This window comes from Musca domestica, unplaced genomic scaffold, assembly GCF_030504385.1.
Source record: "Musca domestica strain aabys unplaced genomic scaffold, Musca_domestica.polishedcontigs.V.1.1 10, whole genome shotgun sequence".
In the NCBI taxonomy this organism is placed as follows: domain Eukaryota; kingdom Metazoa; phylum Arthropoda; class Insecta; order Diptera; family Muscidae; genus Musca; species Musca domestica.
In genome coordinates, this window is record NW_026712115.1 from 14647690 (window position 1) to 14665607 (window position 17918).

The window sequence follows — 17918 nt, forward strand, 5'->3', positions numbered from 1 at the left end:
CACCTGAGTATAACACACAGGGAAATAAGATTAATAAAATTAATAAGTTAAATAAAAAACGAAGTGAATTCAAAATAGGTACTAATTAAATGAAAGCGCCGTTAGTAAAATCTAAAATTACTATTTAATCTAATAGAGGGAGAAAAATTGTTCACTACAAAGCAAAGTTTATAAAAAAGAAGAATAATATAAGCAAATACAATAATTCCAGCTCTGACCAGCAACCAAATGAGGAAAATCATGATTAACCCTTTAATGTGGCGTTTCCACTGCACTTGATTCGCTCTCTATTCGTTGTTTGGCCCTTAACTATGAAAAAACTATCTAATTCTTAACTACTTTTCTGTCTACGAAGTTTGAACTTTTCATATGATAATCTTCCACCATACACTGATAGACTCTCACTGATCAAGCTGCCAACTCTGGAAAGCCGTAGAAAAATGCTAAATGTCTCATTTCTTTATAATGTGATTATGGGTGATATTTCTGCTGGTTTTCTTGTTAACAACATAAATTTCAATGTTCCTCAACGTACTACCCGCCACTATGCACCACTAGCAATTCAATTCTCCAGGATGAGCTATGCAAATGCTGATCCTTTTAACAAGAATTTTAAAAGATTTTAACGCGTTTTATAATTTTATCGATTTTACAATGGATATTAATACTATAAAAAGTAAAATAATAATGTTTTTAAATTCTTAATTTTAATTATACAATTATTAGTTATGTACATATATAGTCTGTAAGGAATTATCCATAGACTAATAGATTAAATAAATAAATAAAAAAAATAAATAAAAGCAACGTTTGTTTATTAGTGGAGAACGATGGTAATGTTTGCCAGGGGGTAAGGCGTGAATACCTAGGTTTCGGAAGGAGCCTTATCAGTTTCCCTGTTTTTTGTCTGGGATATTCTCCCCAGAAGATATTTTAAAAATATCTTCATTGACAAAAAAAAAAAAATTTACTCAAGTGACGATATCGTAAGCTCAATAGAAGTGGAAACAAAGAATTACATAGAATTATAATTCTTTTGGAAAATCTTACAACCGCACTTATAAACATTTTCATCTTTCTTCTCTTGTTATGCCTTAGTTTCACATGGACGAAGTAGCATAACCATGCAAGTTGGTTTTGTCTGTTACAACAGACCGTGCCTTGTATATTAATAGAAAAAGCCAACACTGGTCTGAAAACTTTATTGTTAAATTCACGAAACAGATTAATGACAATAAAAATAATGTTAATACAGCTACTAATAATATAGAAGATATAATTTCATCAAATCCTATATGATATCATAAATTACCCGCCTCTTAAGGTCGAATTTTAAAAAACTAAATTCCAAAGTATCAAATTCATAAAATTTGCCGTTGTTATTGTTGACAGCGTAAAAAAGGCAGACGGCACAATAAAAAGAGAGACATTAAATATATGTTTAGATTTTAAGTAAATTCAGTCTTTATTTAACAGCCAAGAAAGACAAACTCATAGGCGTATTTACTCAAACGTGAATAAATAGTTGTAAAGAAATTGAATCATTTTTATTTTATTTTTAAAAAAGCCGATTTTTGTCTGGCAACATTTAAATATAAGTTAACACAGTCTCCTATCAATAATTTGTCGTCAAATAAAACACACGTTGGTGGCATGATGTTGATGCTATGTCATCACTTATTGCAGGCATCATACGATAAAATATTTGCAAGTCGATACTCCAACATGCGACTCCAGCAAGTAGCCTACAGCAAGCTGCCAAGAAACACAAAAGCGCACAGCCAACAGTTTGGATATTCAGAATTAAGTTAAAATTATTTGCTAGAGTTTCGTTTTGATTTTGACATTAATAAAGTATAATAAATATTTCTCGCCCACAAAGTATACAAACAATAAGTGTCACCAGGCTTCGAAATAGTCTGGGCTGCGAAGAAAGAATAGTGCAAAAAAGACACCAGGCTTCGATATAATCTGGGCTGCGAAGAATTAAAAGAAATAACAGCAACATTAACAACAGTAGCATCAACAATAGCAGCAGCGACAACAGCGGTATCAACAAAAGCAGCAGTAACAACAGCAGCAGCCACATTACCAAAAGCAAATGGCCATACCTGTAATAATAATAATAACAGCGTAAGATTTGTAGGATTATTTTTACTAAAAATATTTTAAGTTAGTGGCAAAATAAGTTTATTCGTTCTGTTTGGCTAAATTATAAAATTAATTGAGTGCAAAAAGCTACAAAATCAATCACTAATGTAATTATAATCTGATTCTGTTCGGGATTTCGAGATTTAGACCGGGAAGTTGAACTCTTAACAAATTTATTTAGCCAATTTCCTGTGGACAGAAAGACTAACAATAATAACATAATGGTTACAACAGCAGAAAGCATTCGCGATAATGTTAACGATAAATTCGATAAATTTTCAATATCGACCCCTGAAGTTGTGCCTTACAAAGAAATTGAAATAAATCCACAATGTCGTCATCTTTTAATACCGTTTTAAATTTTAAAGCCATAATTGCCCGCCTTGATTTCACGTACTCGGATAAACGTCCGATTTACTTAATTGATTAATCTCGCGAAGATAGGGACAAGAATAAAAACGAACCACATTCAGCACAAAGAGGTGGCTAGATTAAAAATTCCCATTTTATGAAGCGAATTAAAAATCGTACAAATAGGAATGAAAATTATTCGGCAGAACCTATGGAGGTCGGCGAATCCGCTTAATTCAGACAATCATCAAAATTCAAGCAGTCTATGCAGGGCTTACCTCAAAATCAGAACCTGTCACAACCATTTCAAAATCGATCAAAAATGACAGACGGGAAAAGGACTTTATAGTGGTACTGGCTATAATAAAAATCCACATTTTATGAAGCGAATTCAAAATCGTACAAATAGGAATGAAAATTATTCGGTAGAACCTATGGAGGTCGACGAATCCGTTCAATTCAGACAATCATCAAAATTTAAGCCGTCTATGCAGGACTTACCTCAAAATGTAAATGTGCGTAAATGTTAATTTTACGCAAGTGGAGGACATAAAGGTGCCCCCATCTATCACAGGAAAATTTAGGGAAATTATATGAAAATTTTTGGGCGTTTTTACAAATCCCAAAGAATCACTCCCATGCAATACGCACCAATAGTATTGTTCCTATCTACTCAAGACTATACCAATATCCCATGGGTATAGCTGACTGGCATAATATAGCCTTCTGTTCATCCTATAACAACCTCGTTTGGATTGTTGATAAAAAGGGAAAATATAAATACGGCAACACTAAAAAACGATTAGTGATAGATTTCAGGAAATTAAAAGGGATCACTGTCGATGACAAATACCCAATACCTGGTTATTTCAGGTATTGGGTATTTGTCATCGACAGTGACCCCGTTTAATTTCCTGAAATCTATCACTAATCGTTTTTATTCTCTCAAATCTTGGCAAAGCGAGATTTTTTACGACGCTTGATCTCAAGTCAGGCTTTCACAAAATAACACTATCTGAACAAGATCGGGAAAAAGCGGCATTTTCGATCGGAAATGGGAAATACGAATATTGTAGAATTCCTTTAGGCCTTAAGAATGCCCCCAGTATTTTCCAAAGGGCCATTGATGATGTCCTGAGGTAGCAAATTGAGAGATCACGTTATGTTTATGTTGACGATGTCATCATTTTCTCTGAAACAGAGGAAGATCACGTCAAGCATATTGAATTATATGCAGCCAATATGAGAATTTCCGGGAGAAATCACATTTCTTTATAGTTTCTAGAAATGACATAAAAATGTATCTTTAATGTAAGGCCATTTCTGGGATTGGCAAGCTACTGCAGATGCTTTATTAAAGATTTTGCGTCTATTGTCAAACCACTAACCGATATTCTTAAAGGCGAAAACGGCAAAATTAGTGGTTCCCAATCGAAAAGGACAAAAATAAATTTTAATGAGAAGCAACTAAAGACGTTCGAAAAACTTAAGGTAATACTTGCGTCTAAAAATGTGATTTTAAAATACCCAAATTACAAAAAACCGTTTGATTTTACAACGGACGCCTCGTCTGCTGGTTAAGGTGCGATCTTGTCCCAAGACGGAAAACCAATAACCACGATTTCAAGAGCTTTAAAAGATAGAGAATTAAATTTCGCTGCGAATGAAAGGGAACTACTGGTCATAGTATGGGCCTTAAAGAAACTTAGGAAGTAATTATACGGATAAATAGGACTGAAATTTATTCGGTAGGACCTATGGAGGTCGACGAATCCGTTCAATTCAGACAATCATCAAAATGTAAGCCGTCTATGCAGGACTTACCTCAAAATCAGAACCTGTCACAACCATTTCAAAATCGATCAAATCGGCAGACGGGAAAAAGACTTAATAGCGGTACTGTCAAATATACTGGGCCAAAACACCAAAGAATAAATCATCTTTCCCAAGCTGAGTCCGAACGATTTCAAAAACCACCAAGTTGCGGGGACCGAAGCAGACGATGTTGAAATTGATGCTCAGGACGAATTCGACCAGATTAATTTTTGTTAGGAGGAGTTCCCTGCTTTCGTTTGTAGAAAGAGAAGTGGCAGGGAAAATCATTAAACTAGATACGGGTGCTTCGAAGAATTATATTAAAAATATAAAAGGTTTAAAAGGCATAGTTCCAGTAAGCAACCCATTTATGGTGAAGTCAATTCACGGCTTCAAAGCAATTAAAGGAAAGTGCACGGTGAATATTTTCAACACCAATAGTCCTTTTTTATCTTACCTTCACTCTCAACGTTTGACGGTATCATTGGCCTTGATCTGTTAACACAGACAAGTGCAACATTAAATTTCGAGAGTAGGGAATTGAAAACTATAGCTGGCATCGGCAAGATCCAATTTTTAAAATGCGTAAATGTAAATTTTACGCAAGTGGAGGACAAAATGTGCCCCCATCTATCGCAGGAAATTTAGGGAAATGATAAGAAAATTATTGGGCGTTTTTACAAATCCCAAAGAATCACTCCCATACTGAGAAAAAATACAATTTGACTCTCTCTCGGGAGAAAATATTGTAAAAATAAAGGACATTTTTTGTGTATACTTCACAGGGTAGAAGAAATATTAAATAATTTATGCAAAAATAAATTGATGTTTCCATGTGTTTCCTATACGACGATGTTCAAAGTTTCAACAAACTTTTTCAACACACTTAGTTAATTTTAAAACTTTTTCTTTAACATTTAGAATTCCATGAAAGCTGTGTAGATACGGCTAGATAAATTGTCATGATATCTCGCCTTATTCATTTGCAGGAAAATAATGAATCTTTTTTACATATTGAGAAGCAAATGCAAATCGACAACAAGTAAAAACCATTATGTTTGTCCAGGTCAAATATGACATACCCTCTACAATAAGGCAAATAAAACATTTTAATTAATATAAATGCAAACCCACGAAAGAGAACAGATGAAACTAAAATCGTTCTGAAAACTATAAGTTATTGGTCTGTTCCAGAACTGCAATAATGAAGGCAATTTTAATTATGATATCGAAAAAATTGTAAAATGAGTAGATTCTTGCAGGTTCTGGAACAAAAGCAATTTAAAAACGCTGTAAGTTCGGCCGGCCCTATCTTTGAATGCCCTCCACTATTTGAAACAAATTTGGCAATTTTCAAAACAAAAGAGAAAAAATAATAAAAAAATAAATAAAACCCTTTAAACATTCTGTTAAAATCTTAAAAATACCGAATGTAGTCGTTAAATTAGGGTCTATAAGACTACGTGGACCTGCATAGGCAACTTTTGTCATAAGCCGTTGCAATATTTAAATGCGAAACATGAAAAAAAAATCAGTGAATAATGTAGCTAAAATTATCAAAATACCGAATATAGAGGGGTACCGTTGTATTGGGGCTATACGGAGACGTTTACCTGCACAGACAATTTTCTGTCACAGGCTGTTATATCCAGTACGAACTTCAAATACCAAACTTGAAACAATTCCGGTAAATAATGTTGCTAAAATCATCAAAATACCGAATATCGGGATGTACCGTTGTATGGGGGCTATTCATAGACCTGGACTTGCACAGACATTACGAACTTTAAACACCAAATTTAAACCAATTCCGGTGAATAATATCACTAAAATCAGCAAAATACCGAATGTCGGAGTGTACCGTTATATGGGGTCTATTCGAAGACGAGGAGCTGCATGGACAATCTTCTGTTTTAGGCTGTACCATCCATTACGAACTTCAAATACCAAATTTGAAACATTTCCGGTGAATAACGTCGATTAAATCACCAAAATACCGGAAAAGGGAGGTACCGTTATATGCTATACCAAAACGTGGACCTACATAACCCATTTTCAATACCAAAAGTCATAATACATATTTGAGTAAAATTTTATCAAACTACTAAACATCCATACTATGATGGAGGGTATAATAAATGCTAGCGCTAATTTGCATCATAAAAGTACCTGCTTGTGCATCGCAAATTGTTCCTTATGATATACAATTTATATTATTAAGAAACTCTCGGGGTGAATATCCCCAACAAAATCAAGGAAACTGATGAGAATTGGTGGCTCTTTCCGAAACTTCCTGGTAAATATTACCTCTCCACTAATAAATAAACGTTGTTTTTATAAAAACATCAATAATAGGATTAAGCCTAACTACTTTGCAACAACAACATATTACGGTATCCCGAACAAAAATGCCAACACTGTTCTAAAATCGTTTTTATTTATTGAGAAGAAAATGCAAATCGAAAACAAGTTAAAATGAACGGAGATTTGTCAGGCCAATTTTAAATACCCTCCACCATAAGCTATATAAATCATTTTAATATATAAGTATACGGCTTCAAACGTATTCCACTTTAAACTAAAAATACCAGTAAGATCCGTTGGAGAAAGCGATAAAGTTTCCAAAAACAAAAAAAAAAAAACATATTAGGGATATACCAAAACGGGAACCTATATATACAAATTTATACTATAAAGATTTTTTTCTATTGCGAGTATAAATGCCGGCGCTACTATAGTATTCTACTTTTAAATGCAAATCACAACCTATGTATGAACAAAATCTACACTTTTTGTAGGAAATAAATCTTTAGAGAAATATAAAACATGATTTTCAAAAGAAATTTTATTTAATTTATTAAAAGACAAGTAAAAAAACATTACGTTCGGCCAGGCCAAACTTTTAATACCCTCCACCTTAGGGTAAAGGAATCATTAGAGCCCATTATGACCCACATATACCAATTTTTAGGCATATTCATGGGAAAATGTGCCAAAAATCATCAAAATACCGAATATCGGGAGGTACCGTTATATGGGGACTATACCAAAACGTGGATCTATACATACAATGTTTCACCACACGAACTAGGACCCATTATGACCAACAAATACCAATTTTTAGACAAATCAGTAAAAAATGTGGCAAAAACCATCAAAATACCGAATATCGGGAGATTCCGTTATATGGGGGCTATACCAAATCGTGGACCCATACATGCAATGTTTCGCCACCGGAGCTGGAACCCATTATGACCAACAAATACCAATTTTTAGACAAATCCGTGAAAAATGTGGCAAAAATAATCAAAATGCCGAATATCGGGCGGTACCTTTATATGGGGGCTATACCAAAGCGTGGACCTATACATGAAATGTTTCGCCACACGAACTGGGATCCGTTATGACCTACAAACACCAATTTTCAGACAAACTCGTGAAAAAATGTGGCAAAAACCATCAAAATACCGAATATAGGGAGATACCGTTATATGGGGACTATACCAAAACGTGAACCGATATATCTCATTTTCAATACCAACTATCCTAGACACAATACAAATTGCTCCGCTAAATTTTGTCGCTCTACGTCAAATAATGTGGACTGTATCGTGATTTCAACAGACAGACAGACAGACGGACATCGTTAAATCGACATAGAATTTTATGTTATTTAAGGATGTTACAAACGGAATGACAAAGGTAATATACCCTCTTTTCCAAGGTGGAGGGTATAATAAAGCAACAAGCTGTTTTGTGTCAAATCAATAGTAACAGGTAAGACCATGGTAGAAGAATAAAGGTAGTCGCATCGACACAGCTGCTGGGACAATGAACTGTCAAACCGATTTTGGAATTGACAAGTAAAAAAGCAGTAATTTCGGCAGGGCCGAAAATAAAAATAAAATCCAATAAAAATTCTGTTAAAATCTCGGAAGGTGTCGATATATGGGTGTAGCATGCATGGGTTAAATAGATTACAATTTTCCTGTGGATATTTTCAGATGAATCATATGGCCTGGCACGCATAGTTCACCAGCCTTATTGCTCGTCGTTGGGTGTGGGATCTTGCCAAAATTCATCAATAATGCGTGCATAAATGATAGAAAGAAGTACAAGAAGGAAAGAGATATATGAAGAAGGATATCTATAGTCTAAAGCTCAATATAGAAAAGAGGAGTCTATTTCCTTCATAATTTGATAAGGCCATGCTTAGCTGCAGATGCATGGTTAGCCCTCCCATCCTATTTGCCATGACAATCAAAAAAAAAAAAAAAAATAAATAAATTGCTTAACATAAATGGCAAACCCATATTTGATTACCCTATGTCACTTTTCTGACCCCTGTTTTCAAATTAAACTTAGAAAATTCGTTTAGCACATGGTTAACAATACCAAAAATTTATTGAAAATAAAATTCATTATAACTACCAAAAAGAAACAATTCAAATATATATTGAAAATCCTAAATTTATAAAGATTTTAAAATTCAAAATTTTTGAAACTATCATATTTATCATTGAGATTAAATAGTTGACCAATTACTAATATTTTCCACAAAAAAACAGAAAAAAATAAAAATAGCTAAATAATTATATACCAAAACTATGCTAAATATATCTCTATAAAATGATAATATTGAAAAACACGAATTAAAATTTTTAAATTTTTTCAAAAAAAAAAAAAATAGAATTTCAAAATTCAGAAACAAAATTCGGGCTTGAACGTTAGATGTTAAATTGCAAAAAAAAGAATCGTTAATCAGTTCTGTATATGTTTGTGTGTTTCTGTTTCCTTATTCATGTGAACAGCTGTTAAGTACATTGACCTTTTACAGTCATCATCAACACAAGCACAAAAGATTGCAATCGGAGATTTTTTTTATACTTTCATTTTAAGTTAAATAATTTAAAGATCATTCCCCAAAAATAAATTCATATGTAAAGCAAATGGGTACAAGGTTGGATTTGTTATTGAAAGCAGAAAAAAATTAATTTAAAATAAGATAGAAAATCATTAGCAAAAACTACATTAAAGCAGTGCTTTTCAAACTATGTTCTCTCAATAAATAGTTAACAGCACAAATTGTTCGCAACAGCGTGCTGTCTGTTAAACGAATACTTAACATTAACACATCCAACACTTGTACATTTTTTGTATAGCGAGTAAAATTCAAACAACCATCAACATCCGTATCCTTTAAAAATATTTAAATTGCAAAACAAGTAATTTTAAAGCCATTTAAAAATGTATAGGATCATTTTAAAATATCAACAAAATATTTACAAATTTAAAAATATCAATGCAAATATTTTGTGGAACGTGAGAGCAATAACGGTTCATCCGCTTACTCTCTGTACAATAGATCGATTGGTTGGTTGATGGTGGTTTGATGGAAGTTAAAGAGAGTTAACTTACTTTGAATATTTCGGAGCTCCCACGTTGAAAGGCCTTCCAGAATGGGTTGGTTGATGTTGATAACAGCAAACTCCAGCAAATTAACCAATTTAACAGTTTTTTGTTTTGGTCTGTTCTCTCTTATTAAACAAAACACAAATATATGGGTATTAAAAATAATTTTGATAGGATAAACTACCAATATAGCGTAATATTTAAACTTTTGGTTTTTTTTCTTCACTTGGAATACCCGCACTCAAATATTAATAATTACAAGATTTCCAACAAAATTACCGATCGCTTTAAAGCATTCGAAACCACTAAACACTGAATGTTGTTGAAGAAGTTTGGCAGCTTGTGGACGGCATCGGTGTATCAAGGCAGGGAAATGAGGGGGAATCCTTAAACCAAAGAGGAATGACAAAATTAGAACTATGGCAAAAGAGAGACATGTCCTATAGAGGATCTTACCAAGTGAAAACAACGACATAGAACATATATGGTATTGCTGCCAAGTAAAAAAACAGGAACTCCAAAGAATCAAATAAAAAAGTGTATCTGGACCACCAGTTAAGTCTCAGTATTGCAAGTTTTTTTTTTTTTTTTTAGAGTTCCTTGCTCCGGCAAGAATTTATTCCAAGAAATCGTGGAAACAGGCAGAAGAAAATTATTTCACCAACATTTACAACCACGTTTGAAAACTGGTTGACTGTTTTTCAGACAATTAGAAAAACTTCAACGTTTTTGATAAAAATTGTTGGTTATGACTTGCAAAAATGAAAAAAAAAAAATTAATTTTTCTTTTCAAACTTTCAAATAACTTTGCAGGTGAACAGCTTCAAGGTTAGAATAAAATGTACAAAATGTCTCCTCAGTTACCCCCTTTTGTATCCTCGGCTAAAAGCAATCAAAAACGGCTGAATAACCAATACTATCTTAAATTTCCAAAAACCATTATGGCGACTTTTCTAGCACAAAGACATGGTAAAAGCACTCAGTTGATGTATTGTGCATGTACAAACGTATGAAATAAGAACATACTAAAAAAAAAGGTTAAAGAAAGTTTCACCACTATCATCAAAAAAAAATTTATAGCATTTCCCCTTATGGCACATTATAGCATTCAGAAGTGAAGGTGAACTTCAATCTGCTATAATTTGTGGAAATTAAATTTTATGTTTCAAAATGAATTTAATTACCATTAAGAAAATAAAAAAATTAAAAAGACAAAACAAAAAAAAAAAATAAGGACGGAGCTGGGATTTGAACCTGGTTCTCTCGGTCCATAGGCAGAAGCTCTTCCACTGAGCTATCACACATCTCGAAGCCGGTTCAGCTAAGTAAGACCAACATTCGATCGCGAACAGCATTATAGATTTAATGAAATGCATTAAGGCAAAAATGGCATTACATCAATGTAATGAACCAATATAAACGTAACAAAGCAAACAAACAAAACAAAAAAACAATAGACTAGAATCTCACAACAACGAGATCAAACGGTTGAAGAGGCGATCATGTGGATCGAAAAGTAAGATCTAGTAATTATGTGTAGTGATATGTAACTAAATGTTAATTAACATTGCGTTAAACTACATTGCTTTACCAGAGCTGTCCAATCCCTTGTTGTGAGGGTGCCAAAGAAAAGATTAATATTTTCAACTAAAAATCTATATGCGCCACTACATGGGGGATAAACGATATTGTCGACCTATATAGACAAATCTATGTCTATGTCTTTAAGACAATTCCGTTTAAAAATGTGGCTAAAATCATCAAAATACCGAATATCGGGGGGTACTGTTATATGTGGACTATATGATATCGTGGACCTATATAGATAATTCTCTTTCAATGAATAACGTGCTCACAAGGAACTCGTTGTGCGGATTTTCAGTCCATTCCATTAGAAAATGTGGCTAAAATCATCAAAATCGCGAATATCGGAGGATACCGTTATATGGGGTTTCCCTTTGAGGGGGTTAAGTGCTCACAAGTAACCCCTTGTGTAGAATATAGCCCATCTTTGAACTTGACCTGCCTGCAGACAAAAGAGAGATCTGGTCAAAATGTTAGCTTTCTATCTTAATTCGTTTAGCCTGTAGCCTGATTACAACAGACGGAAGGACAGACCGATGGACAGACGGACGGACAGGGCTAAATATTCTTAGAATTTTACGCTGATCAAGAATATATATACTTTGTTGGATCTAAAATGATTATTTAGATGAGTTACAAACGGAATGACGAACTTAATATACCCTCCATTCTATGTATGGTGGAGGGTATATAAATGGTGAATGAAATTTATAAAAATCGTTGAAAAGTTCATATTATAACAACCACCGATTTACGTCGTATAAGAAAACATTTAAAAATATACTTATTTTTGATAAAACATTTTTATATTTTTGACATATCAATGTTCCCAAGCATTGATGCATCTTCCTATATTCTTCTACCATGGGTAAGACTTTTACTTACAAACTTACAAAGGTGTAGGGTATAAAAACGAAGTAAAATTTTAAGACAAAAACTAATTTTGTGTGGCATTCATAATTATGAAATAATGCATATAGCAATGCTGTGGGAACGCCACATAATTCGTTTACTGGAAACAAAAACAAAACGCGTACGCAAAGCATTTGAGGGGCGACATCTGTCAGACAGTGAAAACAATTGTGTTTTATTCATTGCTTTTTGCTTTCTCTTTTGCTACTACAACTCGATAAATTAATTTGTAAAACTTGTACTTATATATCCCTATTATGTGGGTTAAGGGAGGAAATAAAAAGGGTGTCATTTCAGTTAATGAAAATCTGTTCGTTAATATTTTACTCTTTAAAACAAAAATGTTGAAATGATTAAGCAGAAACCACAATTATTATTCGAAATAAATTCTTTTTAAAAAAGCTGAATTAAAAACAAAGATACATAAAGTGCAGATTTGAGTATGTCGGTTGTAAAAATTTTGTGAAAACTCCCAAGAATTGTGAAACCATAACTTAAATGTAGACGGCAAAAATTGAACAATTTGGAAAATAAATCGTGTATGATAACTGAAAAGAAACGGAAGAAATTGTGAAGTTTTTTAACAAGTGAATATTGTCAAGATGTAATCGTGCTCTTCAATCATTTATTTGTCATGTAAAAGATTGTATAACTAAAGGTCCTTTTTAAAGTACACACGTACATCAAAAAAATATACATACGTAAGTTTTGGCACGTGAAATGTAAAACGCAAAATCCTCAAAAATTTATGATTACACTTAAAAAAAAATTAACAGCTCCATGAATGGATTTAAAAACGAAAAATTTGTAAAAAAAAATTGACAAAACCTACATCTTTTAGCCTCACATTTCACGTTAAAATTAGACACGGGTAGAACTACAGAACTGCCAGGACCACACGCACCGATACACACACAACCCACACCCTCGCTCTCCTTTGAGGAGGACATAAATACTTTCTCACAGCAAAGACATTTGAAATTCTAACGTTAGTTGGTGAGAATGAACAGGAGAAAAATGGTATTCTACATGCTAGCGAGTACATGCTTCGAGTACATTTTCGCTATTTAACTATGAATGAAAAGAAACGAGAAAAATAAAACAAACTGTATTTTCGAACATTTACCACAAATGAAACAAGGAATGAGTAACTTAGAATAAGTAAACAAAAATATGTGATCCTACAAACTAATCACAAAGTGCACTGAAAATGCATCCAAGTTTCTTTGTTTAAAACGACTTTTTGATTGGCAAAAGCGTGCTGTTTTATGTAGCACATATTAAAAAGGTAAATCAAATACAATATCAATTATTGGCTCACTCCGCCTATAATAAATGACAAAATTTCCTACAACTACTACATCAATACATCAATGCTATTAGATTATCTGTGACCTAGTTGCTGGATGTTTAATACGAATTCTGAAGACTACTGGGGAAAAAAATCATATCAAATGGCAGACCCTTTTTGCGGGGGGTTCTGTTGAGGCATGTCGTAATGGCAAGAGAGGTGAGTATTCTAAAATAATATATACAGTTTAAACGATGTGTATTGTGATTCTTTTTAATTTTTATGATTTATGGAAAGTATTTTTAGGAACAACTCAACTCTCCGAATTTTTTTCCAGAGGTATTTGTACCCTGATTCCGGGAAAGTTTTCTAAGAACTGGACCCAGATACACAGATTTTTGATCCAAAAGTTCGGGTCTATGTGGATCTACTAAACCGATTTTTAAATAACCCCATCATTTGACCACATGTTACATAGGTATTAGGCTAGTGGATCCGGTAGTTTTTACTTAACTTGAGTTTAGCCTAGTTTTATTAACAATTTTAGACAATGTTCATATTTAAAAAAAATAAAACAAAATATGATATATTAACAGAATCTAACTATTTGAAGAAAGTAAAAACTAGTGTTGTTCGAGGTTGAGACCCGTGTTATTGTATTTATTTAATATCCAATATTTCGAATTCTATGAATTTCATCTTCAGGGAAATGCTCCCAAAATATCTTTATCGCACTATATAAATATCACCATATCACAGTGATTACTAATATTAATTATTTGAAGCAATATTAATTATTTGAAGCATAAAATATTTGAAGCAATTCTTTTTTTGTTTCGCTCACCTCTGATAACTTTCTGTTTTTCGTTCGTTATCTTTTTGAAAAATTTGCAGTGGTTGAGAGTAAATTCCCTCACTAGACTTTAAAATTTACTTAGTAACTTTTACAGGTTTGTCAGATTTGGCAATTTCTCGCCAAACGTGGCTATTTTTTAATGCGTTTGACTACTTAATTTTCGATTTGAAGAAATTGCGATGTTTGGCGGATAATAGAACAGTTGGCGATTTCGATTTGATTCAAATCATAATATACTAAAATTTTGAAGAAATCTTAGACGAACTGAGCATTGCCATTGATCATGATGATTATGGGAAAATATGAATTTTAAAATGTTGCAGTCAATTATCACAAACATAATTTAGGTTTCCGAGAAGACATAAAAAATGAACTTTCTATTAGATGTGTTTGAAATCCTGTCAAGGAAATTAAAATTTATAAATTTTAATAAATATTTGAACGGTGAAATATCATAAAATTGACTTAGTTTTTGTTCGAATTATGATTACCCTGATGAGGCAAGTACATACCACTTTAAAGAAATATCACTAATTGTTCTTAATATGTTAGTTATTACAACTAGTAATGCCTGTATTAACAGGAGGTTCTCATTATGAATTATGCCAAAACAAAGTTGAATGAGACGATCTACCTATCCTTGATATTTTGGACGCTCTTTCGCGAGTAAAAAGTTTTTGATTCAAAAAAAAAAAAAAAAGTTTTGTAATTCTTGTACACTAAAAGAAAAGATTTAACCCAAGTTTTATATATAAAACTGACAACAAAATAATGTAGTAATTTCCGGTGCACAGTATTAAAAACTGTAAATAAATAAAAACTAATGGACTGTTCCAGAACTGCAAGAATGTCAACGTGTTTACTACGATAACCGATATTCCATTTATAATATAAAAAAAAAAAATAATAATAATAATAATAATGTAAGCATAGTAGATTCTAGAAGGTTCTGGAAAAGATTATAGGATTCAAAAAATTCTTTACAGCGTTAACTAAAATTCAACGTAGGGTAAGTGTTCCAGTGGTCGGCACTTTTAGGATTTTCGCGTTTTTAATCGCTCAGCATTTATTCAGATTCGAAATTATGTATAGTTTTTGCAATAATAAATAAAGTTTTAATAACTTTTTATTAAATTTCGTAAATTTGTAGTTTTATTAAAACAATGCAATGGTATGGCATTTTCCAACAGTCAGCATACCAATTTTTTTGTAAGAATAACTAATAATAATAATAAATTAATTCATTAAAATATAATATTTTTGTTTAGTTAAACTGATTCGACGTCTTTATTGTATTTTTCTTAAGAATATGAATTGTTGAGGACCTACACAGATAAAAATTAAATTTTTCTTAGAATAATTCATCTTTTCTTAGCAAAATTGTGCACAAAGATAGCGGACAATATATTTGAAGTAAACAAAATACATTTAGTTATAATAGTTTCATTTATTTGGGCTTAAAAATAAAAAGTGCCAACTACTGGGACATGCCGAACTTAGGCACACTTACCCTATATGGTCGACGTTTTTCACCACACATATACGTCGGGCGTACAAAATTTTAAAGTTGAACATTTTCAACATGTACAATTGAAAAATTTCTTTTTTTTGTGTTGGAAATATGAATGAATAATACAAAAAATGTGGCTGTTTGTAATCGAAAATATTACAATAGGGTGAATTTAAAAAAAATATCAATTTTTGCAATGGTTTCATTTTGTAGATTCTAAGATATGGACCTGGCGTATTTGGGTAATACGGACGTCCAAAAAAATTTACAATAGTGAGGAAGTTAAATATCTGTGTACACTACGTCCAATTTTATGTAACACTGTTAAATGAACCTTACAGATTTCTAAGGAATAAAATTCAGCTTTTTTACAAATTAATAAAACATATTAAAAAAGCTTAATGCAGTATACATTTTATTTAAACTGAAGAATTTTCGTTTTGGCGAATTTGGCGATGGTGGTATAAATATTTGACAACACTGACTAAAGTAAATGAGAGTGAGTAAAGAGAGCAATTTAGACAGTAGAGTTACTGAGAATAACAAAATTTTACAGGAAAAATTTAATTAGCAAAAACTATTCACCAACATCAGCTGATTGAAAAAGGAAAACAACATTTTTAACCGAGGCAAAAATGTTTACAAATTTCAGGCAATAGTTAACTTAAAATTGTAATTATTTAATTCAGATAAAAAGCAACTTGATAGATTTTCCCGAATGTTGTTCGATAAGTTTTGTAACTACTGAGTAATTTTTACTAGGAAAGTTATCGTAGATACTTAATTACAAAAGCTTTATGGGTTGGATTCTTGTTCTATCAACAGTTGAAAAGAAAAATATTTTCTTTATAAAATTTTTCATTTGACATATTTCTCCTTTATAAAAGTTTCCATTTCACCTTTTGCAAAGAACCGGAATTGAGTGGGATGCCAAATTTTCATATTTTGCATCCCTATTTTGACGATGTTAATAAATATAAGGGTACATCTGGAAATGAATTTAAATATATTTTCGAAACGTTTTGTATAAAATCATTTTGTAAATTATTTTCAGCGTTTCGGTAGAATGGAAATGTTGGTATTATTTTTTCATACAAAAGTAGTGATCCATTCTACCGCTGTCGTAAACTCTAACTTGATGCGAGGTTTCGTGGCCTTTGGTTTCTATTTGTGTCCTTTATAACGGCTACAAAATTGGTCAATTTCAAACCCTAAATATATTGCGGGCATCTTAAAAAACAATAGGCCTAGCCCTTCTGAACATAACCCTAACCTTATGAAAATTTTCGTGAGGTCGGACGATAATTGCAATCTGTATATAATAACCCCAACCTGTGTTGTAAGGGGGAAAAATATTACAAAATGTACACTTCAATATTATAAGTCAAATTGGAGAAATCGATAAAAAAAATTATGAAAAAATAAATAAAAAAATATCACAAAATAACATAATTATTGGCATATTTTAATGGGTTTTTTTAGAGTTTATTCTTTTATGCCGAGAGGGTATTCTGAATTGACGAAATTTGTCAAAATTGGTCCAGTCATTCTGGAAATATAATCATTCTAGCTAACATCCCTATCCTTTGTATATTTATATTGTATATATTTCGCTATATATATATCCGATATATTTACTATCGGCATCTACGTAGCGGTCAGAATTGACCTTTTCGTCTCTTTGTGATTTCGCCGGGATTAAAAATATTTGCGGTTTATTGGAAAATTTGACTTTTATTTAACACAAATGTTATGGTCTATTCACCCACTAAATATTACCCTATAATCATCGAATTGTAAGCTTTAGCCCAATGCTAACTTTCGCGTCGATTGGTCTATAATTGCGACCTGTAGAAATATTACAAAATTTACAGTTCAATATTATAAGTCAAATTGAAAAATCGATAAAAATATGAACAAGTAAAAAAGCAGTAAGTTCAGCCGGGCCTAATTTTAAATATCATCCACCATTTGGAACGAATTAGAAAATTTTCAAAAAAATAAAATCCATTGAAAATTCTGTAAAAATCTTTAAA

At 32.1% G+C, this 17918-nt stretch overlaps 1 protein-coding gene and 1 long non-coding RNA gene across 2 annotated transcripts in view; one reads left to right on the forward strand and one right to left on the reverse strand.

Annotated features, from left to right (window-relative positions):
* Positions 1 to 1572: 1572 nt before the first annotated feature.
* LOC131804337 (uncharacterized) lies at positions 1573 to 11096 on the reverse strand. The gene is made up of 3 exons (XR_009343087.1): positions 10186 to 11096; positions 9736 to 10115; positions 1573 to 2111 (listed from the first exon to the last, which is right to left on the reverse strand). It is a non-coding gene; the product is annotated as an uncharacterized LOC131804337 (long non-coding RNA).
* A 1355-nt stretch (positions 11097 to 12451) lies between these two features.
* Positions 12452 to 17918, forward strand: part of LOC101894132 (uncharacterized) — a 176939-nt gene continuing 171472 nt past the window's right edge. Inside the window, exons 1-2 of the mRNA XM_059127013.1 lie at positions 12452 to 13513; positions 13609 to 13735. Coding sequence (XP_058982996.1) covers positions 13724 to 13735 — 12 coding nt within the window. The 5' untranslated portion in view covers positions 12452 to 13513; positions 13609 to 13723. The remainder of the gene's footprint in view (positions 13514 to 13608; positions 13736 to 17918) is intronic.